Source organism: Trichoderma harzianum, assembly GCF_003025095.1.
Source record: "Trichoderma harzianum CBS 226.95 unplaced genomic scaffold M431scaffold_12, whole genome shotgun sequence".
In the NCBI taxonomy this organism is placed as follows: domain Eukaryota; kingdom Fungi; phylum Ascomycota; class Sordariomycetes; order Hypocreales; family Hypocreaceae; genus Trichoderma; species Trichoderma harzianum.
In genome coordinates this window covers 435796-460892 of record NW_020209260.1, presented here as the reverse complement: position 1 = coordinate 460892, position 25097 = coordinate 435796, and the positions used below count along the sequence as shown (strand labels likewise).

The following is a 25097-nucleotide window of genomic DNA, read 5'->3' as shown; positions in this document are numbered from 1 at the left end:
GGACGCGGGCAAAAGAAAAGACAGCTCACATCAATATGAGGCGAGGAGAAAGGGGGGCACATCCGGTTATGGCATGGACATGTACCGTCAGATTCAGATCCATCTATGGATGTGTCCACGGTCTTCTGCCTCACTTTCATCACCCCTCTCATGAGAATGTTCACTCTAGCATTGTTTGATACAGCGCTATTCCAATGTACGATGCATTGCAAAGGGAAAATGTGATAAAAGGGGAGAGATCATGGCAAAAACGACGACCCGCAGCGGCTTGCGTCTTGCCGTCTTCACTGCCCTACTCGTTTAGCCTGACGAGATGAGAAAAGAGGCTGCAGACAACAAATTGTGCCAGCTCTAGCGAGCGGGAAACGAAAGAATACCTTCTGATGCGATGCATGTGCAAGACACACGTCTGTGCGACTGTCGATCTGTTGCGTGTGGTAAGCATCGAATGCTCGTGCTCGACTCTCCCATTGTTATGGTCTGCACTGCTTTTCTACAAATGTCCTCGCACGAGCATCTGCTGACGATGCACCTACAACAGATTCCATCTATATCAATGAGATGACCCCAGAATAAACGCAAGTGGTGTAATTGCATCTCTCTACCAGCATCAAATATGCGTGTGCCATGAGACACCTACAGGCGACAGGCCTACATGCATACGAGTACGTCGGTGTGCTCGGTTGAATCAATCATACGATGATTGTGACCATCGTCAACACTACCTAGCAGTTGGCAAAGCTTTTCCCAATCACCTCCAGCGTCATCCAATCCCTATTTGATGGCTGGTGTACCCTAAAACTATTCTTTCAGCCACCGGTGGGGAATATTGCTCAACTCACTTCACCGCAGGCACGCAGTGGACGGGGAAGACGGGTTGAAAATGCACACGCGAGCACACGGACGGTGAAGCTGAAAACCAGCGTGATGGCCGTGCAGGGTGGCTGGCTCACTTGATACAATATATCCAGGATCCCGATCCTCGCCGGGACATGTTGTCCTGTGCCGATGCGGAGTGCATGTACTCCAAAGGTCAATCCAGTCAATCCAAGCAGAGCTTTGACTGCTGGGCTCAAACATCACGGAGACTTCAAAAAGCAGCGTCTACATGTACGAGCACACCGCGCCTCCAGATGCTTCGTCGACATTCTGCGGGAGGACAGCATGGGCCATAATCTCGGGCGACATACACGAGAAATTGGTAGAGGTTACACACGTGGAAGATGACCTCATCGCCTGCACAGACAAAATCCCGAGCCTATTTTTGGACAGGGCTGGCTGGCATTGGGCGGGCTGAATTGGTGAAAATGACATCTGGAGCAAACATTCAAGGCCATGCCTGCATACCAATTAAACGTTACGAGAGAAATCGGTGTAGATGGAGCTACACAGGCCTGCCGGCTAGCCAATCAACAGCCACGGCTTATATGCTGTGGTACACCAAGTTGGAAGTTAGCTGGCCGAATCACAACGGCCTTGCAGTCAATGCTCTTCCTGCTGGGACGACACATAATTTCCCGGGGGGGCGGGAGGCATATAAAACTCATCTCATCACGTCTGTTGCAGCTGGAGAAATACTATTCTGCGGGGATACCAAAGCCTGCCTGTTTCTTGCAATTCTTCGGGTAAATCAAGAGTCATTGCTCCAACAGGCATCACCTTCGTCACCACGACATGGCGACTCCAAAGCTGCGCAAGACACGAATTGTCTGCATCTCCGACACCCACAATTGCAACATCAAACTTCCGGCCGGCGATGTTTTGATCCATGCCGGAGACCTTACCAACAAGGGAAGCATCTCAGAGGTAGGCTGTCTCTCGTTTCCATTTTTGGCGGGTGCTTGGTTGATTTTGCAACTCCAACGCCCTTGACGTCACGCTGCTGGGCAACGGCTCAACTGACCGTGTTTGAAATCGTGAAGCTCTCTAGGGCAGTGAAATGGCTCGAAGAGGCTGACTTTGAAGCCAAAATCATCGTGGGAGGTAAGTGTTGATCATTCTGAGTGAGCTTGACAAACTGTTCGATGCTGATGAGGAATTAGGCAACCACGATGTCACCTTGGATGAAGACTTTTACTTTCATCATGGCGACTCCTTTCACAACAAGATCAAGCAGAATCCGGCAGATTGTATCAACCTACTCACTTCGTCGCCATCCCTCACGTATCTCTGCCACGACTCGGCAACGATCCGTCTCAAATCACCCACGGGGCCGCACACGGAGTTTACCATCTTTGGCTCCCCCTACTCTCCTCGCAACGGACTATGGGCCTTCTACTATGAAGCCCCGAAAGACCATGGCGAGGGTACTGCTGACCTCACCTCCTTGTGGGAGCTCATCCCGCTCGAGACGGACATTGTAGTGACGCACACGCCGCCACGTACGCACTGCGATCAGCCAGAAGGGCAGCGATCTGCTGGTTGTGAGGCCCTGCGACAGGCTCTCTGGAGAGTCAGACCCAAGCTAGCAGTCTGCGGTCATATACACGACGGGCGAGGGGCGGAGCGAGTGCTCTGGGACCTCAAAAACAAAGCCACGCCCTACGCCGAGAGGGCCGCCATGGCATGGGAGGATCCCGGCAAAGGCAACAACAAGATCAGCTTGGTCGACCTCACCGGCAAGGCAGGCAAGATGCCGGCCCTCGCAAACGACGGCTCACATCCAGGCAGGCCCAGCTATAGCTATGAAGACGACCAACAAACGGCCACCACGACATCGGCGCCCGCGGGGACATGTTCGGATGAATCATCAGAGCAAGGCTCTAGCGTCGCTGCCCAAAAGAGAGGCGGTAACGACAGCAACGATGACGGCGTGGGCTATGGGGGCAATCCGGATGAGTCTGAGGATTGCGATTATGAGGCGTTGGCGGGGAGAGCCGGCCGCAAGGAGACGTGTGTCGTGAATGCTGCGATTATGAAGGGCAGTTATCCGCATACTGAGGGGAAGCTGTTTAGCAAGCCCATTGTGGTCGATGTGTTCCTGCCAGTATGGCAAGAGGACGATGAAGCTTGAAGAATGAGGGTGGAAAGATGAAAGTTCAAAAAGCTAAGAACGAAAGGAGCAGAATGGGCAAAACTGGACCAGACGGGACGATCGAAAACACAAGTCGAAAAGGGGAGGGCATAAAGCTTGCGGTCGTTGAGACGATGATGGGGTAATAGGTACAAAGTAGCTTACTCACTTACACGGACAGCAGGCAAGCTTCATCAAAGCACGTGTAGCATTAATAGCAGCTCTCTTTTACAGCATGTTATCAAATCCAGCTTGAATACTCCCCAAGTACCTCATCTACTTGCCGGTACCTCGCTCATCCGGCAGAAAGCCATTGACGAAACGCCCGGCGTCCCATGATCGATAACAGCCATCTAGACTGTCCCGGCACTTGAAGCTAGCCAGCCTCAATAAGTTGACGATAAGCAACATAATCGGCCAGCACATCCCATCCCAACCATCGTAGCTCCGACGCAGGGCCAGCGCATTGATCCCCCGCTCATCCCATCCTCCTCCCGGCCGTCGAACATGGCCTCTCTAACACCCCTGCGTCACGCCCTGAACTGGCCCATCACACGGCTCTAGTAAAACGCTAATAAAGGGACAAGTAAAAAGGAACAGTACTAACTACTGTTGCTACTACATGATTCTGGGGAGAGGGTTGCCTACGTGTAAGTTTTGCGGCAAGGATTAAGCTGGCATGCCGTTTCATCATCCAATGAGAACGACATGATACTGTCTTTTTTTTTTCCTGGGGTAGAATGTAAAATGTATTTACAACAGCGGACATTGTATCGAAACTTCCCCTCATGGAGACGGGCAGGTTTCCGATCATCGGAACAATACATATACTACTGTGCTGTACCATACATACATATGCATGCGGGCTGCTATTTTCCCCGGCCCCTTGCTTGGGGGTTTTTGTTTTCGTAGGCTTACAAGGCAGATACAGTGTAGCTAGAGTGAAGGAGAAAGAGCTGTTTGGGGAGCTTGATTGGAACGCGGGGATTGCGCTGTGGCGGCGCCTCTTTTTTGGGATTGGGGTTTTGATTGATTGATGCCTTGGGTAGGTTGAAGAGACGGTGTGCTGGGGGTGGCTGGGTGAATGGTGGTTGATTTGCTGGGTTTGTGAGAGGTGTGGTTTTTTTTTTTCTCGTTGAGAGGTGTAGGGTAGCAACATACATGTATGCTGTTGCGATTTTGAAGCTTCGCAAGCTTCAGTGTGCTAGCAGTACCTATTTGTGGATACATGGAGTAAAAACCATAGCAACACAGAAAGAGAGAAATCATTGGATCCCTAGAATTTTAACGAATGAAAACCATTCATTCCCACAGCATCAAAAGACAAAACTCGCTTGAAGGGGGGCACGTTGTACCACAAAACACTAGCCCATGACCAACCCAGTGTTTTGTTTGGTCAGGTTGCCCAGGAAGCCGCACGAAAAGAAGGAAAAAAGCGTGGGTAGTGTCCTGCGTGTGTGTGTGTGTGGATTATCGTCTCGTGGACATGTATGTGCTCACCGCCACGCTTCTCATTCGCGGGTCGCTATCATTGGGTGGAAAGAGGAAGCCTTTTTTTTTTCTTACTGGTGCATGCATGTGTGAGGAATGGGAATGGGGTTTAGTTAGTATGGAGGAGACTTGCAGCGGAATTTGTCCTATCAAGAGGAGACTGGTAAAAGATTTGGGGGAGAGAGTCAATTTTGCGAAAGAATCTAGAAAGAGAAGGAGAAGAAGACCAAAAAAAAAAGGTGATAGATGATGGCTGGGTTTGGGGAGAGCAAAGATTCCTTTTCGAGCGTTTCTCTGCCCGCGTTTGGCGCGCCTATGCCAATAGCAGTCAAGCCATCATCACACTCACTGCTTGAGGAAGAGAAAACAACGAGGCTTCGATAGTGTGTCTGCTGCCGCCGCCGGAATTGCGGAACAGTCGGACAGAAAAATCAAGGAAAAAGAAAAGAACTAAAGAGTAGAAGCAGCTGTAAAACCTGAGCCACTGTCGTTTTCCATCACGAGCTCGAAAGATGACCTCCATCTTCATTTGGCGAAATTCCTTGCCATCCATCTCATCTTCCCATCTTACGGCTGAAAAACGTCATGTACTCTGTATGGCTAGATTCACTCTTCTTTTTGTGCTATAACCGCACCTCTCTCACTCATCTTCCCGGCCAGTCCGGCTCGTGAAACGTGGAATGCAAGCAACGTATTCTTTTTCTTTTTTTACTGTACTCACTCATAGGTGCATATCCCAGTCATAAAAAAAAAAGGTTCGTGACCAACACGCCGTATGATGCTCATCAGGTCCAACAAGCCTTGGCTCTTTCTCACCAAACGGCACCGATATCCTCCGTTTGGCGTAGCATCGCTCCATCCCAAATCAAGTAGCCTAGTAAAAAGAACAATGTCAAGATCAGCAGTCAGACGATTTTTTTTTCTCCTTTCCCGTCTCCCAAGCCCGGCGAACGAAAGCTTCGACCTTGTTTTTTGTTCGCTGGGCGCCCAATGACACCGCGGCAGCAAGCGCCCGGCATATCGTCGCACGCCCAAAAAAAACGTGCCAGCTTTTGGCTTCGGTCAACCGCATGGCCCATCTAACTTAGTACGAGTACTACTATCTAAGACGGAACGAAAGAACTTTCCCACAGTGGCAAAAGCCGGCTCTCGTTCTCCACGTGGCCAGTCACAGGACTTGGGATTCTCTTTTTTCGAACGAAAAAAAAGCAAGTCAGATGCGATCCGACAAGGGAGGGGCACTTATGTTTTTTTTTTTTTAATACGGTAAAGTGGGATGGCGGCTGTGATATGATGATGTGCTTGAATTAATAGCTCACATATTATAGCATGAGCTGTGACCCTGTCTTGTCCCTGCTTTTTTCTTTGCGGTTGTTGCAATTTACGGAAACGATTAAATATAGCTTGGACGATGGTCACGGCTGGATGACGCAGACGATTCCCCTCCGTCATGAACGGGCTGCGGCATCAGCTCTCTCGGCGCAGCACCGTCAACTGACATTTTCCCCTCAAAACAGCTCGTAGCTCAAACCGTCGATCGATAGCTCCCCCCCCAAAGCTACCCTTGCAAGCAACCAAAGCTCCCCTCAAGAGCATTGGATCTTTAGCAAACGATTGGGCTTAGCCGCCGTGATTCTTGTACATGTACTTGTACGGGAGCAATAGTGCCCCGAGCTAGAAACTCAGCTAACGGGGGCTCCCAAAGTGGGTTGAAGCTTTAAACTGATTTCTCACATGAGCTCGAAAAAAAAAGAGAACCCTTGCAAGCTTCAACGTTCTCTAGTTTTCTCTTGCCGCGATAGCAGTACAATGCTACTAAGTTAGGTAGTTGAGAGAGAGGGTACATGGAGCTTAGCACGGCGAAAAGCGCTCACCACAAGTACCCTTTTGGCTTCGTGATAGCGTCTGAGATGGGCTTTGTTAGTGCGAGTGACGGGCTAAGAGACGGCCGCCAGCGGATCATCCGCTCTCTCTCATGGGTCTGGCCGGTACGGTACGGGTTTCTCTTCATGCGAATATGGGGCTGCTCTTTTTCTGGGCTTCTTCCATCGGCTTTTAGCATGTCACGCAGACGATTCGATGCCTGCATGTAGCATCTCTCGCCCTGGTCCCTTGCCTTGCAACTCCTCCGTTCTCCATGGGACTCCGTATGAGGATACCGTACAGTACGAGCTGATTACTGTAAACGGGCAGCTATGTAAGTGGCGCCGGTGTCTTGCGGCATCATCCTTCTCTTCCTAAGCCTCCAAGCCCAGAAACCATGTGGAAACGCTCCGCTCGCACCGCACCGTTACCCGTGCCGTTTGCTCCTGTGAGTGGTCCGTCACTTTTTGGCGTGTTAGCCATGGAGAGCTTCATCCTCTGGCTCCAGCGCTTTTTTCCCAGGTCACGTTCAGCTTTCCGTCCGCTGGAGTTGCCCGCTTCTGCTGACGAGCTCTTCCCGCCCGGCGGACCGTCTAGATCCTTGGGAAACGGCTTATCGTAGTTTTCCATCCTGAGTCGTATAGCTGAGCGAATTGGTGATAGTAAGCGGTGGCAATGGTTGAAGCCTCTCTCCTCCGCCTGTGGATATAGAGAAGCGGAGGGGGACAGACGAGACCCAGCTTCGGCTCGGCACTCCGTTGCGTGTACTCGCAACTTACCAAGGTGACAAGCTCTGGCTCTCCAAAGTGGCTGCCCATCATCCATCCAGTCAGGAGAGCGTGGCTTGGGTGCTCTGGCACGGCTTTTTCACTGGGGCTGGCCGTCGTCACCTGGTTGGCGCATCGGCGGCGTCGAATGGAATCCCTTGGAAGGCCACTCTTGTCCATTTTGGCCGTCTCATCTGACAGGCCGGCCCCGTCCAATCACCCCAGACCTCATGGAGACCTCATGGCCTATTCCCACAGCCTCGCTGGCCCGCTTGAGTCGACGACACCTGTTCCTGGATCTAGTGGTGGTTTGACGGGCTAAGTGGCATGTTGTCTAGATTCCCTTTTTCTGCCAACCAGAAGCCACACAAGCTGGCGTCCCTTGGTTCTTAGTGTCTGTCCCTTCCACCCCCTCCATCCTCCTGACTTGAATTCTTCTCCACGCTGGCTGGCACTTTGCAACCCCTCGAATGGACGAGCGAAAGATGGGTGTGGGGGGGGAGCGCAGCGCTGGCGACATGGACAAGGGAGCAGTGAGGCGCGCCTGTCTGCGTGATAGGTGAGTGATGCTGTGATGGTGGAAGAGGGAAGAAGGAGAAAAAAAGGAGCCCCAGATGGTGTCATGCAGTGACGCTGGCGGCAACGAATTGCGACTCGCGGCCTCATGCAAGCCGGCAGGCCAGACGCGCAGCCAAGCAAGCCTGTCGGTGATATGCGATAATGCAGAGGCTCTGGATTTACAAGGGGCTTTTACCGCGAGTTGCGTGTATCGAATACACGAGCCTGTCGCGGAGCAGGACGCAGAGCTTAAGGTACATGTACATACAGCCGAGTCAATCAATGCGATACGATACGATACAGGCATGACCTGGATCTTACCTCTCCAGTGTCAGTCAGTGTTGCCTTATCCTACCCCATGGAGCTGGTCATGAATGGCGGCTCGTGATGCGGGCTACAGTGCTTCTGTGCGTCGTACATTACGGAGTACATGAGTCCTCGCATGCCCTGTGAAGCAAGGAGCGTCTCTGCTCCGTGCATCGGTTGCATGTTCCCATCATACATGATACATGCACGTTGTATGTACGAATTGCCCTCTCGTACATGTAGCCTATGCTCCCCCAAAGCGGGGAGGAGAGACAGGATAAGAAGATCCATGGGCCCTGCACTGGAGACCAGAAACTCCAGTCTGCGAAGCGGGTCAGCCCGTTGCAGCTGGGATTGATTGATTCCGAGGCAGCATTCACAGATGGTCGCCCAGAGCGACGGGAGGGGGGCTGGCCATTGTTTTGACATCTCAGTCTCGTCTCCGTCTGTTTTGTTCGCGGACCTCGTAAAAGGCGTCTCGCCACCCCCAGTCAAGTCAGGGACGCGCACACGCTTTGGCGTGCTCGTACCTGTTCCGCGACGCATCTTTTGGAGACCTGGTGCCTCGCATATGCTGCTGACTGGCAGCAACTTGCTACTGCTAGTAGGTAGTTGGAGCAAGGATTCGGGAGAAGGAGGGAGGGCGCGGAGCCGCCACTTCATTGGGCGAGAGGCGAAGACGCAGGTCGACAGAGATTCGGGGCATCCGGGGGGAGGAGAGAACAGACGCTCATGCGATGTGATTGCGCACAGCGAATGACGTTGGACCAAAGGCAAGGGGAGGTAGCCGAGTGGTAGGCCGGGACCCTTCTCGTGACTGCAGAAGCTACAGGCTGGCGATGGTGATGGGCTGGCTCCTAAACTGCTCTAGTGAGGTGGTTGGCGATGCTGATATCGAGGCTCGTCGCGATACTCTGGCGCTCCGCACGAGTACCTGAGGCTACCTCGAGCCAGCAGCTGTTCCTTCTTTTGGAGTTACCTGTAGTAGATCGTGATGCAGCTGCGTGTCCCTTTAATCCGTATCTGGTCATCATCTTCATCGTGCTCTGATTGCCCGTGCCGTACGTGTAGTCGGGCCTCAACTTATAATAACCTCCACGCGGGCACGCATGAATGGTTTGCGAGCCTCCCGCTGGTCCTGTCCAACCAACTATTCGCGGCCTGCACGCGGCAAGCGAGCAACAGTTGAGACGACTCATCGATCTCGCCACACCAAACTGACATACATAATACATTACCTACCATCCGGCTCCATCTCGTTTGGGAGATGCTTGAGCTGCAGCCCGCTGTTGCATCTCGTTCCCTCCATCAAACTCCACAAATCTCACTCTCTTCTGCTCGCTTGATCTCACAGGCTCCCTCTCGCTATTCCTAATCAATTGAAATCTTTCATTCTAGTCTTTTTCCTCGTCTTCCTTCCATCGAAAGCTGCGGTGGGGATTTCGAAAGCCCTGCTCCGCCGACAAGGGAGGAAGAAGCCCAATTGCTTGCATTTTGATCCAATAATAGCCTCGACAGCTCTTTTTGACTCCAGACGACTTATACACTTGACCCATTGCTAGCACCGTCTCAAACACCTTCACCGCCAGTGTTCCGTCGCCGGGTCAATTGCAAGAGATCGTCTTTTCGACGGTTGACATTGAAATCATCGTTTGTTGTCATTGTTCTGCTTCCTTGATTTTTCCTTTGGTTTTATTACACATCTTTTTTCTGGTATCTCTTTCTGGCTGCATTGCTGTGTTGGCCGCAATTTGTCTGCCTTGTCGAATTGATCTACCTGTCACGAATATCCGCATTTTACACGCGGCTCCTATAAGCGCCTGAAGCAGTCGCCACTACAGCGCACAATTACAGCGACTCACAGCTGCCTGCGCCCGGCCACGCCAGCATCAATCTGTCATCCCGAGGTCATCTTACAGCGCAATTGGAATCAGAGCAGCTCGACGCCAATTAAATTCATCAGCCTTGCTTGCCTCTCGCTTTTTCCGGTTCATTGCTTCTGGCCGGCCTAACAATTGACTCATCCGCTATAAGACGAACACAATCCATTGCTCACTCGTGCCTTCGTCATCCGCATACCTAATACTTAATACTTCGTACACAGTCATCGTCATTGTCTCTTCGGCCCTTGCACCAGTACCGTTCGACAAGCTCCGTCGGGGCCCGTCCGCTACGCGGAGTGTACATCAGCCGATAGCTGCACCTGCGCAACTGGCCCCTCGTTTCGTCTCACGACCTGGGTACCGCCCGCGTCTTTTTGGTCCCCTTTGGTTTAGAGCATAAAGTACCGGTGCAGGGCCTTGCTGATCCGTCCGTGTCATTTTTTCTCGCGCATTGTGTACGGATTGAGGAGTTGCAGAGTCTGTGTGGTCATCAGGTTGTGAACTTGTGTTGCGTGTACTTGCACCGTCCGAGCATATTATTACATCGATGAGAACAGAGATTTAGAGAACAGAAGAGAGAAAGAAAGAGAGAACGAGAACGAACCGGCTCACTCACTCATCTCATCCACCTCGCTTTACAGTACTTACTCACTGCTCGCTCATCCTGGCTCTCTTGTCTTGCTTGGCTTTGTCACGCGCTCGCACCTTTTGGCTGACGCATTCACTGGCGCAACTCCACCAATCCCGTGCGTCTGTCCAGCTTCTTCTCTCGCCTTCTCCGAAACCGAGGACGCCGGAATCTGAATCTGGATGTTGCTAGCATTATTACAGTCCATTACAGGAGCATGAGCATGAGCAAGATCCCGAGCCCGAGGATTTGAGAGCACTGATTCTCGCCAATTCCGCCGTCAGTCATCAATTCGCATTAGTTAACCAGCCAGCATCATCGTCGTCGTCGTCCGGCCTCACTCAGCCACAGCTCGATTCGCCGCCTTTAAACCCAACCTGTCGTCCGTCCGTCCTCTCTTCTTCCCGTCCCGCCACCGGACCATAACCAGAACCAGAACCAGACCTGACTTGACCCCTCGCCTGCAAAAAGAAGACTCGACATATCTCACCATCCACAGCCCACTCGACCTCCCCACCCTCTCTCTCTCCCTCAGGCCAAGCGTTCGTCCACGGCTAGCAGAAACGGATCCTGCTTGGGCTAGTTGAGGCACCAAGAAAAAAGGCCGCTTGACTCGACTCGCCCCCTCCTTTTTTTTTTTTCCCTCGCCCGCTAGTCTCTACCTGTACGAGGCCCCCGAACCTGCACTGTACCCGTACCTGTTGCCCGCCCCTGTACCAGTACCTGTGCCGTCGCTTGTACTCGCTACATGTACATGCCAACGTGCTCGTCCCTCCCACAGCAGCTCCTCCCCCCCTGGCCCACCTTTTCCCGCCCATAACGAATCACCGCGTGCAGCGCTCCTCAGGCCCGTGACCTCACGACTTTGCTCGCCTTCAGGTACAAGGTACAGCGATCCCCGTCCCCCTCCAGGCCGCAAGAAATCCAAAAAGGGACCTGGCCCAGATCTTGATTCTTTTTGCAAGCCGTGTGTGCTTCGTTGCATCTGTCCACCATCTGCCTCCCGGTTTTACCCCGTCGCTCGTCTGATTTCCTTTCACTTTCCTTCTGATTCTGCTTGCATTGCTTTGGTCCTTGGAAAGCTGTCATTCCTTTTTAAATCAGCGGCGGCTGGCATTCCATTGCGGCGCCTGGGCTTTTGTTATTCGCCGCCTCTCTGCCGCCCATCTATACAATACAAGAACAAGAACAACTCAACCCAACTCAACTCAACTCACAGCTCGCCTACCCTCAGGCCTATTTCTTAACTCTCTACTGCACCTGCGCAGTTGCATTCAGCAGACGTTGAGGATCTTGCCGCAGCCTCAATCGCCCCTGCTCGGAATTCGATGCAAGCTGCCTAAGGCAAAGCTCGCACAGCCAGACTTGAAATAGCCTCATCCGCCTCCAACCCCCCCTCGATCCTCCTCCAACATGAGCTCTACGCCCCCTCCGGATCACTACAAGGTTCTCGGTGTCGCCAAGGATGCGCAAGTAGCGGAAATTCGTCTGGCCTATCGCAAGCTTGTCCTCAAGTGTCACCCCGACAAGGTGCAGGACCCTGCTCTCAAGGCGCAGAAGCAGGAGGAATTCCAAAAGGTCCAGCAGGCCTACGAGCTGCTGACGGACGAGGATGAACGCCGAAAGTACGACGACCAGGTGAAGCTGGCCGAGCTCAAGGAACAGCTGCGCAAGACAAATGTTAGCGGCACCCCGCGATCAAGTTCAAAGTATGCCGAGTATGAAATTCGCACTGCCGAGCCTCGCGCCTCGTCTTACAAGCCGTCCACCAACGTCCCCCCACCCGCCGCCAAGGGATACACGTATCCGCGATCTTATGAGGATGATGTGACCTTTAGCCCTCGAGTATACCAGACTGGCTCATCTCGCACCACAAGACGGGAAACCACCTACGTCGACAGCCGCTCCAAGCGCGAGAGCGAGCGAGATCGCGAAGCCAGGGAAAAGGAAAAGGATCGAGAACGCCGGAAGAAGGCCGAAAAGGAAGACGCTGCTCGTCGCGAGAAGGAAGCCAAGGAGGCCAAAGACGCCCGCCGGGAAAAGAGAGCAAAGGAGAAGCAGCGCGACAAGGACATCAAGCGCGAGTCTGAAGACAAGAAGAAGCACACCAAGGCCACGGCCTACGTGGTTGATGATTACAGCGATGATGCTCCCACTCCCGCTCCCGCTTCTAAATCTGACAAGAAGAAGTCGTCGAGCAAAAAGTATGACGAGAAGCGCGATCGCTCTTCTCAGCGCGAAGACATTCACATCGTGTCTCCCCAGCCCCCAGCCGTCCGCTCCTTTCCAGAGTATGTGACTAGCAAGTATGTGGAGCAGCCTCCACGAACTGTGCCGCCTGCCCCAGAACCATCTTCTTCTTGGGAAGACACCCACAGCAAGCTCAAGGATGCTGCCTCTTATATCGAGGCGGCTCGAGCCAAAGAGGGTGTAGCTGGCCCTGGTGGTCTTAAGCGATCTATGACTTATGCGCCGCGGATGAACCAGCCTCCCGCTGCTCCTACTCCCCCTCCCGCTCCTAACCAGACGTCTCCATTTGCTGCTCCCGATGACGATGATGTTCGTCGCTCAGCGGCGCGACCTCGCCGTGGCTCCACGGAGAGCAACCGCCCGAGAGACAGATATAGCAAGTCGTCGAGGGAGCCCCTCACCGAGCCCGTCGTCATGAGCGCCTCTCCCAACAACCGTCATGCCGCTCACCCCGCCATGTCCGGTTCCCCCCCTCACCTGTCCAGGACACACACCATGCCTGCCGACGCACAAAGCTACCCACGAGCTGTACCCATTACACGCTCTCAAACCTACAACTACGGAGAGGCAGCCGACCCTCGTGGCCGCAATCGTACGCGCTACCAGTCGCAAATCGACGAAGAAGATGCCGATTCAGACGACGTCCGTGACCAACGTGCCAGAGACCGCAGGCACCGCGGCAGCAGGAGGGAGCAATCCGTCGATCAAGGATATGGCGAAACTTCTCGATACCCCTCTGGATATGAAAGCAGCCGACAGCCGTCGTACAGCCGTCGCGCTGCTGACCCGGAATCTGACCGATATGCCTACCACTCTTCCGGTTACAATGATGCCCGACCTTCAATGCCAGTCCGCGACAGCAGCTATTCCGCCTCTGCAGGAGCTGCTCACTTTGCCAAGGTCAAGACGTCCAAGGCTTACGGATACGACGACATCCAGTACACCAACTACCACCAACACAGCCAGAAGCCACGTGAAGAATATACTTATGCATGACGGCGTTGGACTTCCATTCTTATACTTCATTTCATATTTTTCTTACTGTGCCTCCCTGTGTTCGACCTCCTCTCGGTTTTAGCAGAACGATATCTTGTTGACAACAACAAAACTCAACCGCAGGGATCCTGGTACTTCCCCGAGTACTTCCCTGACTTCTATTAACAGAATTGTTTACATACACCATTTTCCTTATTTGCAATCTATGCCAGAAATCACCTTTCGTTTTACTTTTTGTTTCTATTCCTGGTTTCACTATACGACGAGATGAGACGATCTATCTTATGACTACTACAACAATTACGCGGAGTGCACTGGTGTGCTTCCATGATACGGGATGATGGCCTTTCCCCCTTTATTTCCTTATTTACAAGCGTGTATGCCGGATATTGGCAATCAATTTGTTTACTTTTTCCTTTTTTTCTTTTGGAGACTCCATATTTGGAAGAAATGACGTTTCTATATTTCCCACAATTATCGAGATTGGATGCTCAAGGATACTGGAAGTGAAACTACTCACTCTTTGTACCTTGGCGTGGAGAGGGAGATTTGTTTGATCTGCATGCGCACATGAAGCTGGGGACCCAATCCCTTGAAGTGTGCCACAAGGCGTTTTCTGGAGGACTACACTGTTATGACACAAAGCCCAGGGATACCATTCGCTCTTTTATAGACATGGGCACGATTTCGGAGGAAGAAGATTGATTGAATAGCGGCGGAGAGAGCAGTACTACTACCAAAGCATTTGGATAGAGCCGCGACGGAACTGCGCGCAGGGACGCGGCATGACTTGATGACACTGAGCTGTTTGATGTTTCTACGTCATTTTTTTTACTGGCCAAGGATGTTGTTTGTTGTTTATTTGTTATTTCTTTTTGAAAGGGGGTTTTCGCTACTGGAAACTTTTTGAGATGGAGACAAATATTTAGCTACCCAGCACTCTGCAAACATAGGCAGAAATTTGAATATGAATATGAACATAAGAATGGAACAAACTGGTCTCTCCTTTTTTGGTTCGAGGTGTGTGTGAATGGAACAAAACTGGTCTCCCTTTTTGGTTTACGAGTTGTGTGTGATTGTTTAAAGTGAATACCACGTTACCCCTCACGCATCACAAGATTGTCCTGCAGCGGCACTTTGTGTGGCGAGGTGTGTCACGGTGTGGGCTTGGAGAGTGAATACGACGGTGATTATGGAGGGTGGTGAGATTGTGACATAAGGATGGAGTTGGGAGGTTTGTACTCTTTGTATATATGACTCTCTCTTCTATGTATATTGCTTGTCTATTTACCTAGGTAGTTGTGAAGACATGTGATGGAGTGGTTGAGATGGAAATTGACTGCTTACTGTGCCTGTGTCCACTCTGCTAATTCATCCATGATTACTATTCTTTGCTCGTTTCAGCCCGTTGAAGTGATATGGGTATTTAACATTGCATGGAGTTTTGTGGCGTCAACTTTATTCGGGTTGATTACTTTGAGTGATTCGGATAGATCCGAGGATATTGCCATTTTCGGTGACCTTGCAAGGGCGAGAGTATGCTGGTGATGTGATTTAGGGACTATGTAGTTTGAAACATTTATCTTTCTGTTTCTTCTTGTGGAGTTGACCGGAGATGAATATTCCAACATGACTGACTCGTGGGTATGAGGTATATACGACTAAGTATCATTCTATGGGCGGCCATTATGCGGCAACTATTTCAACTGCCGTTGATGTATCCGAAGAAGACTATACGTGTATTACAACATCCCGAAGAAATGATTCCTCAAGATTAGGTTTATGTGCATTCAGGGATATCTGCGACTACGCTTGGAAATCCGAGGAAATCCGTATTGCCTCCTCATATTAAGAATATACCCAGGTGGATACGCAGTAAGACGGCCGGCACGGGAATCGGATAGTAAGCTTTTACACAATCCTATACGCCTACTATCTCGCTCCCAACTCGTCCAAGCATCACCACCATGACAAACCACCTCACCTTTGATAAGCAATGCGCTGCTTTCTCAGCAACACTCCTCTTTTTTGCAAACAGAAAATAACACCCAAACGAGACAGTGGCTGCAATGTGGGCTATCCCGAAATACCCAACATCTCCGCTTTTTGGCGAACTTATATCCGGGGCTTTCTGAGGGGTGGGGTCGCCCGTGCAAGCTCGTAACACGCAGGATTTCTAAGCAACACTGAGGGCACCAGCGAATCTGGGTTCGGGTCAACTTGGGCCCAGTGGGCGAAGAGATCTGTCCGTCTTATTGCGAGGATATTACCTCATTGCTCGTTTAGTCAGGGTTGGATCTAACAAAAAGTCCAGGAGAAATACGTGGAGTATATATAACCACTATCCGCCGAGGCAGCTTCATCTCGACTCTTTACAAAAGTACATGTCTGCTCGCATATCACAGCTAGGACGGCAATTATTCAACAACATGGGTATCCCTACTGATATTACGCTTTACACGGCCGCCACGCCCAATGGTATCAAGGCTTCCATCCTGCTTGAGGAGCTGGGCCTGGAGTACAAGGTGAGACATGTCACAGAGTATCGCATTACACCTTGAGCATGATTGACAGTTCTATTCTATTCTACAGGTCCATGCCATCGACATGACCGCCAATGAGCAGAAGGAGGACTGGTTCCTCGAAATCAACCCCAATGGCCGCATCCCCGCCCTCACGGACAAGTGGACCGACGGGTCGGAGATTCGCATCTTTGAGAGCGGTGCCATTCTGCAGTACCTCGTGGACCGCTATGACAAGGACCACAAGGTTTCGTACCCCAAGGACTCCAAGGAGACCTGGGAGGTGAACAGCTGGGTGAGTTCTTCCTGTGAAACTTTTTAAGATGTTATGGAGCTAACTATCACGATGTAGCTGCACTTCCAGATGGGTGGCCTAGGTCCTATGCAGGGACAGGCAAACCACTTTAACCGTGAGTTCCATAGCAACATAAGCATCATGAATGAGTTTTTGCTTACATGGCGATTGTAGGATATGCTCCTGAGAAGATTCAGTATGGTATCAACCGCTACACCAACGAGACGCGCCGTCTCTACTCTGTCTTGAACAACCAGTTGGCCAAGTCCACCTCTGGCTACCTCGTCGGCGACCGCGTCACCATTGCCGACATTGCCTCCTGGGGATGGGTTGCTTCTCACGGTAAGTTGCTTCACCATCTTCAACTTGATCCATTTTCTTTTTTCCTGTTTCAGTTGACGCTAATTGGGATGAAATGCAATGTAGCCTGGGCTGGCGTCTCGCTGGACGAGTTCCCTGCCCTGGACAAGTGGCTGCACACGCTTCTCGAGCGGCCCGGCTTCGAAAAGGGCCGACATGTGCCCAAGCCGCACACTGCGTTTGATTTGGCAAAGTTGAGTCCTGAGGAGATGGACAAGAAGGCGGAGGAGACGAGAAACTGGGTGCAGAGCGGGATGCAGGCCGATGCGAAGAAATGAGATGTTTCTATCTAAGATACCAAATGTGAGATGATGCAATGAAATTAGAATTGATGTTTTATTTTTTGAGTCATTGTTTTGATGATATGGAGCGGTGTGGAGTGTTGGGGATGAGAGTGAGGGTTTGCATGAGGTCTGGTGTGAGACATGCAGCCTTGGGTTGATGGTTCAGTATGATGATGACGGGTAAGTATGGTGTACTTTACGGGGAGATTCATTTGATTCGTTACGCAGTGCGAATTGTACATCCAATTGAGAGTACGATTGAATACTGTATTTAAGAGGTTGTAATGCCAATCATTGCGTGCTCAACAGCCACACATAATCATGCATACGAATAAACGAACTTACACACCAAAACCACGACATCCGAATAAGCGGCCCATCGGCTCTGACTCACTTGCCGATCTCCAAACCATCTCAATCTGTCTAATTTTTTTACTTACTCTTTTTCTCTTATTAACCCCCAGCTAGTGAGAGTGAGCCGAATCGGAAAATGGTGCAGGGGGTGCCGCATCACGAAGCGGCTGGAGGCGATGGTGCAATGCGCTTGGTGCGGGCATTCTGTCGAATCACGGGGGGTGGATGCACGGCATGAGATCCTTGTCGGGGGTTGGTGGATGGCAATTATGTGATTTGAGGTTGCAACTTATATATATCGTTGCCGTAAGAATAAAAAATCTCTGCAATTCTTTCTCTTTCATCATCTTCTTTTTATCAGTATTGTGAAGAGACTTCTCTCAACTTCACCCACAACAGATAGCAACTGCCCACTCCACCATGGCTTCATCAACTCAAATATTCACACCGCCGCCTATATCAAAGTCTCCCTCAACCTCACAAACATCTAATATCAACAATACTCAACCTCAAGTCGACGACATCGAAAGCCAGCGTCCCCCAGCCCAAGAAGACACGCCTCTCCTCTCCGCCCCCGACGAATCCTGGTCTCCCCCCGCGGGCTTCGTCTCCATCCAGCTGGCCATCATGACAAACGTCTTCCTCTACGGCTTCGACAGCACAATCACCGCCGCCACTTACGCCGTCATCAGCTCCGAGTTCGACGCCGCTAACAGCGCCTCCTGGCTGACTACGTCTTACCTCGTTACCTCTGCTGCGTTCCAGCCGCTGTACGGGCGGGTGTCTGACATCTTTGGCCGGAGGGCTTGCTTCTTCGTGGCCACGACGTTTTTCGCGCTGGGGTGTCTTGGGTGTGGAGTGGCGAAAAGCATGTTGGCGCTGAATTGTATGAGAGCCGTGACGGGGATTGGGGGAGCGGGACTTATGACTATGGGTGAGGCGAAAAATAAATCAAGTTGCTGCTTTTGCACGGCTTACATGTGCTGACTGACGTTTCTTATAGCTACTATTATCAACTCGGACATGATACCATTCAAGAAGAGAGGCATGTATCAGGCTATGCAGAATGGAATTGTGGGAATGGGTGCAATCTGCGGTGCTTCCTTTGGCGGCACAATTGCCGACTTGGTTGGTTGGCGCTGGTGCTTCCTCTTCCAGATACCCTTTTCCATCTTTGCGTTTGGTGCAGGATACTTTGTCCTCAAGAACCAGCATCGTGGAATTGTCTCTGAAGGCGGCCTTGGCGCTGTGTGGAAACGAGTCGACTTTTCCGGCGCTCTTCTCCTCGTGGCAGCTGTTTCGACGCAGTTGTTGGGTATGAGTTTAGGTGGAAACGAGTTGCCTTGGGGAAGTCCCTGGGTGATTTCATCGCTTTCGATTAGTGTCGTGCTGTTTGTTGCTTTTGTTGCCGTCGAGGGAAAGACGACAGCGTTGCCGATTATTCCGTTGAGAATGCTTCAGGGAGCAATGCCCATTGCCACACAGATTGCCAACATCTGCGCTGGCATGTCGACATACGGGGTTCGTCTATTTACACGGATGATCGCCCGAGACTAAAATCTTTGCTGACATGCTACGACATTTAGTATCTCTTCATGCTTCCGCTCTTCTTTCAGGCCGTCCTTCAAGACTCAGCCACCAAAGCCGGTGCTCGTCTGGCTATCCCCTCGCTGGCCATGCCTTTGGGTGGCTTGGTTGCCGGTACAGTCATGTCTCGCTGGGGGAAGCTGATTCCGCTCATGCGCACGGGGCTCGTCCTCATGACAATTGGACAGGCTTTGGTTACATCGTGGGCGTTTTCGGATGCCTCGTGGAAGTATGTCTTGTATATCTTTCCTTCTCACTTAGGAACAGGAATCGTGTATCCGGCAACTCTCTTTATCTCGATTGCGTCCCACGCTCATTCAGGTATGTGCTTATACGGCTTATTGGTACGCCGATATCCCTTCACTCACATACGTCTACAGACCACGCTGTATCCGCTTCAACGACCTATCTCGTTCGATCTCTCGGAACTGTTTGGGGAGTGTCCATCACTTCAGCCATCGTCCAGAATACGCTCAGTGTACGCTTACCACAGGTATTGAGCGAGGTACCAGATAAATGGAGAGTACGCCCCTTTTCCTTAGTCGTTTTAAATGTTCATAACTGGTAGGGAAATCGGCAACTGACGTAGATTTCGGCTTAGATTATCGACGAGATCCGACACTCGGTCGAAGCCTTGCGAACGCTCCCGCCGGATATCCAGCTTAGTGCCCGGCTGGTGTACTATGATGGACTGAGGCTTGCCTTTGGAGCAACGACTCTGGTGGCCGCCATTGGGGTGTGTGCTGCCTTTATTGCGAACCCAGCTAACCTGCGAAAGACACACGAATAGCCGTGGCCGCGACCATAAGTCACAGGCCAGTCATGTTATGCGGAAAGTAGTGGACGTAATACTCAGGGTATAGCACTGGGACATAGTTGCCTGTATATGCCATCCATTATTTATACCTTCGTCTATTAGCTTAGGAGTCATCTGAAATGCTTATGCAGAACATGTCGAGGATGTCTTTTGTCTAATTAGTGAAGCTGAGTGGCTTCAATTGACTTATAATTCGGTAGATTTACTATGATACTGGTGAACAACTTAAGGATACTGCATGATAAGCTTGGGTGTTAGGCAATGCCTCGTTAAACATATCATATTCTGTTATGGATACTTGATGCCTCCTTTCCAAGCTTTTATACCCCTAACTATAAGTCATCTTAAGCTTTAACCGCTTGTTGTTTCTTGGAAAGAAATTGAGCAGCTACCATTTTACTCTCCTCTAGCTTGCTTGACATCATCACCGTATGCCGAACCACCCCAGCTTTCTCGACGCCTCTTCCGCGTGTCTCCCCGTTTCTCGCTCATCTCTAGCTTGCTATCAATTTACCTGCAACAACGGCTCGGCAGCATACTTGGGGAGACCCTCCGATATTGCCAATACCAGTCTTTTCAAATCTTCCTCCCCGCCGGAGCAATGCGCAATAAGCTTCTCAGTCACTGATGAGAGGAACCTAGCTCGTCCTGGATCAGCTGCCAATTTCGACATGAGACCTTTTAGTTCTGTACAATAAGAAGCTAGCACTGATTCCTCCGGGCACGACCTCGCAAGGTTTCCAAACGCAACCGATGCATCTGGATCAACAGCTCCATTATGCGGTACACCGAGACTGGCGCCTGCCCTAAAGAAGGCATCCAATGTTCTAAGATAGCCTTCGAAACACTCCTCACCGAGGAACCGCGACGTGGCTATCTTCAAGAAGTGAGAGAATACTGTGTGTGCTCCAGGCCGGTCCAGAAGAGCTTTGTTGGGGTCTGCACCGTAGGACAGCAAAAGATCGAAGAGGGCATTATCCAGAGAATCGTTCCATCGCAGAGCCGGAAACATGAGCGGTCCCGATAGCATGTTGAAGACAGACATGGTACCACGAGCAAACAGAATCCAAGGCGATGCCGCTTCCTCGAGGTATGGGCCTCTGACCCGAGGTAGCAAATTTAGATCCTCTCCGCGTTGGAGGAGGACGTCGAGGGTCCTGGCTACGGGAGCTGGGCTCTCGCCGCTGTTGAGCGACATGGGGGTGAGCGCGGCGAACAGTGGCGATTCGTCAAAGATGTTGAAGAATTCAGGTTGCTCGCGAATTCTTTTTTCAATGTAGGATGTCAAGTTGTGCTTGAGTAACTCCTCGCGGAAAGGCAACCCAGGGTGGCATGCCTCGGAGTTGACTCCTCTTATGGTGACGTGCCCTATGCGCACCATGGCCTCAATGGCCGCTTCATACTTATCTAGCAATGTCGTAGTACGGTGGTAGTGATGAGAAGCAAACTGGTCGGCTTTCAGTGCCTCCGATGCGTAAAACAGAGCGTGGTTGAGATGTGAGATGAACGGTCCACTGTTCAGTCCCTTCCCATGCCTCATGATCCCAGCGACAAGTGAGGTGTGGTGGCATGTGGTTTTGAGAAAGCCGAGGTATGCAGTGGCGATGGATACAAAACCGTTGTAATCATCTGGGAGTTTGCCACGCAAGTACTCTTCCAAGTCTTTGGTCAAGACAAAGTCCTTGACTGTCCTATGGAGAAACTCAACCCGTAGATTTACAAGCTTGAGTAAGCCTTTCGTCTTGTCATTAATGCTGCGAGTCGTCTGCTCTCTCTGCTTGGAGATTTGTTCCAGTGGTCTGGATCCTATCGGGCATCGATAAGCATAGTCGTATTCTTCAAACTCTCTTTCCAATTGCCAATAGAGGTCGATATGAAGAGGTTCCAATGCGTGAGCAGCGGCTTGTAGAATACCCGCCATCTTGGGGTGATCAACTGGGTCCACGCTTTCTAACATGTGCTTGAACAACTGCTCTAGATCAGTCGGTAAACCACTGAGACGTTGGATCAGATTGCTAATTCTGTCGCCGTTAGAGAGACCTTCTCGTAGCGATCGTGTTACAAAGAAAGCCCAGAGAAACACGCCATCGGCCTTAGCAACGATCTGTTCTATAAGACTAGACTTCTCAGGCGCCGTCGTTTCAGACTCAACTATAGCCCACTTTGGATGCTCCCGGAGCTGATCACCCACAAACTCTCGGATGTCGCTTCGAGTCAGTTCGTGAATGTCTAGTCTCTCTTTGCCTTCGCCGCCGAAATTCCTTTCAAATACATCCCACGGACGGCTAGACAAACACATTTTGATATGAGGAGAATTTGCCATATCGCAGAGGACCTTGCAGAGCTCGGCATGATCACTGTCGTACTCGTCGAGCCCATCAATGAAGAAACATATTTTCAGCGGCATATTGTCTGCCGATGCCAATGCTCGAAGTGCAGCCGTAAGCTCCGAAACGGACCACGGTTCTGCAGCAGGCTGCCAGCGTCCAGCCTTGGCAGCTTCCCAACGACTGGGACAGATCAGCGGGACTACTGAAGGATGTTTGTGGCAGACATCGAAGAGCAACGACTGGAGCAGTCCCTGCCATGATTTTTGGATCGGTGTGCCTGCGATCCAAAAAAAGTGCACCGCTACAGCGAGAGTGTCTGCGGAGCCCGCCCATTGGGTAAGCAACTCCTTTGTCTGAGAGTGTTTTGCGATAAATTTCATAAAGGTAGATTTCCCAGAGCCCGGTTTGCCTGAAACCCAAAAGATGCCGCTTCCAGAGCTGAACCATTTGGAAAGCCGCGAGTCAAAGGCCCACTGGAATGTGTTTTTGTGTGTCTGCGGGACAGAATCGTGGCGCACCGGTCGACTGGAATAATTCAGACTGGCGACGATTTTGTCTGCAAACATGTTGTCCTCGGCTTCGATTAAGGTAGTCAATCGATCGCTGAATAGTCTGATATCGGTATTCGTAAAGGCCACAGAGTTTCCCCTATACGGATCCACTGACCGCCTCTGAACCTCAAGTCGGAGATTCTCTACATCTTGAGAAATGGAGTTGATTCGAGACTCATGCTCTGGTCTAAACTGTTGTTTGACATTTTCCAACAATTCGATGGTCTTTTTGAGCTCAATGATTCGGAAGCTAGCGTCAAATGTTAGTCATGACCATGAAAAGCATCTCAGGACCGTGTTACTCACCTCAGAATGGAACTGGCATGACGTGTTACGACGTGAGAAAGCCGCTTTACGTTCTCTGGCCTGAATCTTCCCCCTAGCTTGGAATCAACATAGTTTGTAGCGTCCGTCTTCCGTGACGAAAGTCTATTTCCTGGAAAATCTTTGGGTATGTCTCCAATAGTCTCGAGTAGCACCTCAGAATCTTCTAGAGAAGAAGTGGCTAGTTCTAACAGTGCCAGCTCATCCTTCAGCAGTGGCAATGGACTCGCCAGCAATCGCCGTTGCAATGAAGCATGCTTGTTGAAGAGCGCCAATCTCAATCTTCTGTAATCTTCGACTGCGGAATTTTCGTCTTTTTCCTCGATCGTCGACGAGACTTTGAGTGCAACGGAGGTTGAGAGTAGTTGTAAACCGAACTCTGTGATAGCGAGGATGTCGCTCGCGACACCAAGCGCTGTGATGGTATCCATGAATGATTGGTAGGTAGAGGCGGGATCAACAGGACGCGGGAATTTAAAGCTCACAGGGGAAGGGTCAAAAAGCGGCGCTGGAGTTGTTATTGAGGCTCATATATGTCGGACCGACGAACAGGGCATTGTGGCTGGCTATAAGACCTTGTGTCCCGAAACATTCTCACTCCGTAAATCAACAAATACACTACAGAGACAGAATCTACTTATAGCACTAGCGCTTATATTTAATGTATTCTCCATGCCCTGAATAGTAAACAATACATTTGTATGGTGGCGACAAGGGTAGTATTGCAAGGGGGAAACGCATCATTTCTAGAACAAGTATATTACTGAAGCCCACTTTTACTATCCTAGCTCAAGATTTTTACGATGGGGATCCATTCCCCGCGGCTAGCTATCCGCAAATACAGGTATAGGTATATAGCTTGGGATTTACACGATGACCTTGAGCCGCTCCAAAGTCGGACTGTTCACTTCCCCTAATTGGGTGACAATCCGCTTTAAATTGTTGTTGCCTCTGTATATTGCGCCTCGTCAAAGTATACCGCAAAATGTACAAAAGTTGACTTAATTAAGTGCTTGACTTGGTAACAATAACAAAGGGGGAAAACGCCAATTCGGTAGTCCAGACACTTTGGCTGGCCATAATAATAAAAATTACTACTCGTATGCGAGAGAGGGGGCTATAGAGACAAGGTTCTACCAAAGTTCGATATTCTTGATAGCAAAGATCGAACTTGAGAACGTTTTGTGACATATGTCATTGTTTGTTCCATAACGCCCTGATTCCTTGTAGTACTTCTGGCAATTTATGGGCCCATCTTTTACACCAAATCTCAATTTGCCAGGCAAGCTACATAGGTAGCTTACATTACTTTCTTTCCAACTGTCTTTTCAATCATCTTATGCAAGACTCTGATTTCTAGCTACACTGGACGGCCTTCATAATTCCTTGTCGCAGACTCCATTTATATTGACTCAACTTATCATGCGACCTCAAGAGATGCATACTGGGATAAACTAAGGATGGAAAGACCAATCGACATCAGGCGCATAAGTTCCGCCTCACTCAGGTGGATTCGCTTAATCGGGTTTAATTTAAGGGTCCGTTATTACTACTACAGCATCATATTCCATCTAGTAGGCTGCTATTCTAGCCCATTAACAACCAGACGTTAAGTGGGAGATCAAGGCCCAACAGAGGGCTATTGTCTTTCCTAATGCTGCTGCGGGATTTCCCCACCACATATAGTCTGGGAACCGGGGGGGGGGGAGGGGTGTTAAAAAAGACGACTAGCATAGGGAGCGTAAGGCGAGCATGGAGCTTAAGAAGCAAGATGTATTTAAGCGGTTGTTAGAGATGGATGAGCGTGATAGAGCCGAGCTAATTACTGGGGCTGGTGGGTGAGTGGTGCTTGTCCGCTTTCTTGTTCTAGTTTAACTTGACTTCCCTGTGCCGGTTAAGTATTGGTGTATGAGGTATC

General features: G+C 50.7%; 9 protein-coding genes across 9 annotated transcripts; 4 read left to right on the top strand and 5 right to left on the bottom strand.

Annotated features, from left to right (window-relative positions):
• Window positions 1–1526: 1526 nt before the first annotated feature.
• On the top strand, window positions 1527–3121 carry M431DRAFT_511288 (hypothetical protein). The gene is made up of 3 exons (XM_024919623.1): window positions 1527–1806; window positions 1923–1983; window positions 2043–3121. Exons 1-3 carry the CDS (start codon window positions 1675–1677, stop codon window positions 3011–3013), a joined length of 1164 nt encoding a protein of 387 aa, XP_024770839.1. The 5' UTR covers window positions 1527–1674; the 3' UTR covers window positions 3014–3121.
• Window positions 3122–3893: 772 nt separating this feature from the next.
• On the bottom strand, window positions 3894–4263 carry M431DRAFT_511284 (hypothetical protein). Its single transcript, XM_024919622.1, has one exon. The coding sequence runs from the start codon at window positions 4241–4243 to the stop codon at window positions 3950–3952; it is 294 nt and encodes a 97-aa protein (XP_024770838.1). The 5' UTR covers window positions 4244–4263; the 3' UTR covers window positions 3894–3949.
• A 2464-nt stretch (window positions 4264–6727) lies between these two features.
• Window positions 6728–7314, bottom strand: M431DRAFT_8407 (hypothetical protein; the record flags this gene model as incomplete). The annotated part of the gene is made up of 2 exons (XM_024923390.1): window positions 6728–7066; window positions 7147–7314. 2 exons carry the CDS (start codon window positions 7312–7314, stop codon window positions 6728–6730), a joined length of 507 nt encoding a protein of 168 aa, XP_024770837.1.
• Window positions 7315–7330: 16 nt separating this feature from the next.
• On the bottom strand, window positions 7331–8147 carry M431DRAFT_235899 (hypothetical protein). The gene has a single exon (XM_024913679.1). The coding sequence runs from the start codon at window positions 7997–7999 to the stop codon at window positions 7469–7471; it is 531 nt and encodes a 176-aa protein (XP_024770836.1). The 5' UTR covers window positions 8000–8147; the 3' UTR covers window positions 7331–7468.
• A 3775-nt stretch (window positions 8148–11922) lies between these two features.
• M431DRAFT_485033 (hypothetical protein) lies at window positions 11923–13755 on the top strand (the record flags this gene model as incomplete). The annotated part of the gene is made up of 1 exon (XM_024916245.1): window positions 11923–13755. One exon carries the CDS (start codon window positions 11923–11925, stop codon window positions 13753–13755), a length of 1833 nt encoding a protein of 610 aa, XP_024770835.1.
• A 1971-nt stretch (window positions 13756–15726) lies between these two features.
• On the top strand, window positions 15727–17348 carry M431DRAFT_511281 (hypothetical protein). Its single transcript, XM_024919621.1, has 5 exons — window positions 15727–16280; window positions 16348–16572; window positions 16630–16687; window positions 16747–16914; window positions 16999–17348. The coding sequence occupies exons 1-5, from the start codon at window positions 16185–16187 to the stop codon at window positions 17208–17210; spliced, it is 759 nt and encodes a 252-aa protein (XP_024770834.1). The 5' UTR covers window positions 15727–16184; the 3' UTR covers window positions 17211–17348.
• On the bottom strand, window positions 17186–17521 carry M431DRAFT_235799 (hypothetical protein). The gene has a single exon (XM_024913678.1). It carries the CDS (start codon window positions 17456–17458, stop codon window positions 17255–17257), a length of 204 nt encoding a protein of 67 aa, XP_024770833.1. The 5' UTR covers window positions 17459–17521; the 3' UTR covers window positions 17186–17254.
• Window positions 17522–17921: 400 nt separating this feature from the next.
• On the top strand, window positions 17922–20117 carry M431DRAFT_523067 (hypothetical protein). The gene is made up of 5 exons (XM_024920525.1): window positions 17922–18504; window positions 18574–19091; window positions 19157–19478; window positions 19538–19680; window positions 19759–20117. Exons 1-5 carry the CDS (start codon window positions 17991–17993, stop codon window positions 19945–19947), a joined length of 1686 nt encoding a protein of 561 aa, XP_024770832.1. The 5' UTR covers window positions 17922–17990; the 3' UTR covers window positions 19948–20117.
• A 124-nt stretch (window positions 20118–20241) lies between these two features.
• M431DRAFT_19243 (hypothetical protein) lies at window positions 20242–23610 on the bottom strand (the record flags this gene model as incomplete). The annotated part of the gene is made up of 2 exons (XM_024913216.1): window positions 20242–23105; window positions 23162–23610. 2 exons carry the CDS (start codon window positions 23608–23610, stop codon window positions 20480–20482), a joined length of 3075 nt encoding a protein of 1024 aa, XP_024770831.1. The 3' UTR covers window positions 20242–20479.
• Window positions 23611–25097: the final 1487 nt, after the last annotated feature.

Coding starts and splice junctions, on each gene's coding strand:
- M431DRAFT_511288 (XM_024919623.1), top strand. CDS start 1,675: ATGGCGACTCCAAAGCTGCGCAAGACACGAATTGTCTGCATCTCCGAC. Junction 1,807..1,922: donor ACAAGGGAAGCATCTCAGAG/GTAGGCTGTCTC, acceptor GAAATCGTGAAG/CTCTCTAGGGCAGTGAAATG. Junction 1,984..2,042: donor AGCCAAAATCATCGTGGGAG/GTAAGTGTTGAT, acceptor ATGAGGAATTAG/GCAACCACGATGTCACCTTG.
- M431DRAFT_511284 (XM_024919622.1), bottom strand. CDS start 4,243: ATGTATCCACAAATAGGTACTGCTAGCACACTGAAGCTTGCGAAGCTT.
- M431DRAFT_235899 (XM_024913679.1), bottom strand. CDS start 7,999: ATGCCTGTATCGTATCGTATCGCATTGATTGACTCGGCTGTATGTACA.
- M431DRAFT_511281 (XM_024919621.1), top strand. CDS start 16,185: ATGGGTATCCCTACTGATATTACGCTTTACACGGCCGCCACGCCCAAT. Junction 16,573..16,629: donor CCTGGGAGGTGAACAGCTGG/GTGAGTTCTTCC, acceptor ATCACGATGTAG/CTGCACTTCCAGATGGGTGG. Junction 16,915..16,998: donor GGGATGGGTTGCTTCTCACG/GTAAGTTGCTTC, acceptor AATGCAATGTAG/CCTGGGCTGGCGTCTCGCTG.
- M431DRAFT_235799 (XM_024913678.1), bottom strand. CDS start 17,458: ATGTACAATTCGCACTGCGTAACGAATCAAATGAATCTCCCCGTAAAG.
- M431DRAFT_523067 (XM_024920525.1), top strand. CDS start 17,991: ATGGCTTCATCAACTCAAATATTCACACCGCCGCCTATATCAAAGTCT. Junction 19,092..19,156: donor CTGGCATGTCGACATACGGG/GTTCGTCTATTT, acceptor TACGACATTTAG/TATCTCTTCATGCTTCCGCT. Junction 19,681..19,758: donor AGGTACCAGATAAATGGAGA/GTACGCCCCTTT, acceptor ATTTCGGCTTAG/ATTATCGACGAGATCCGACA.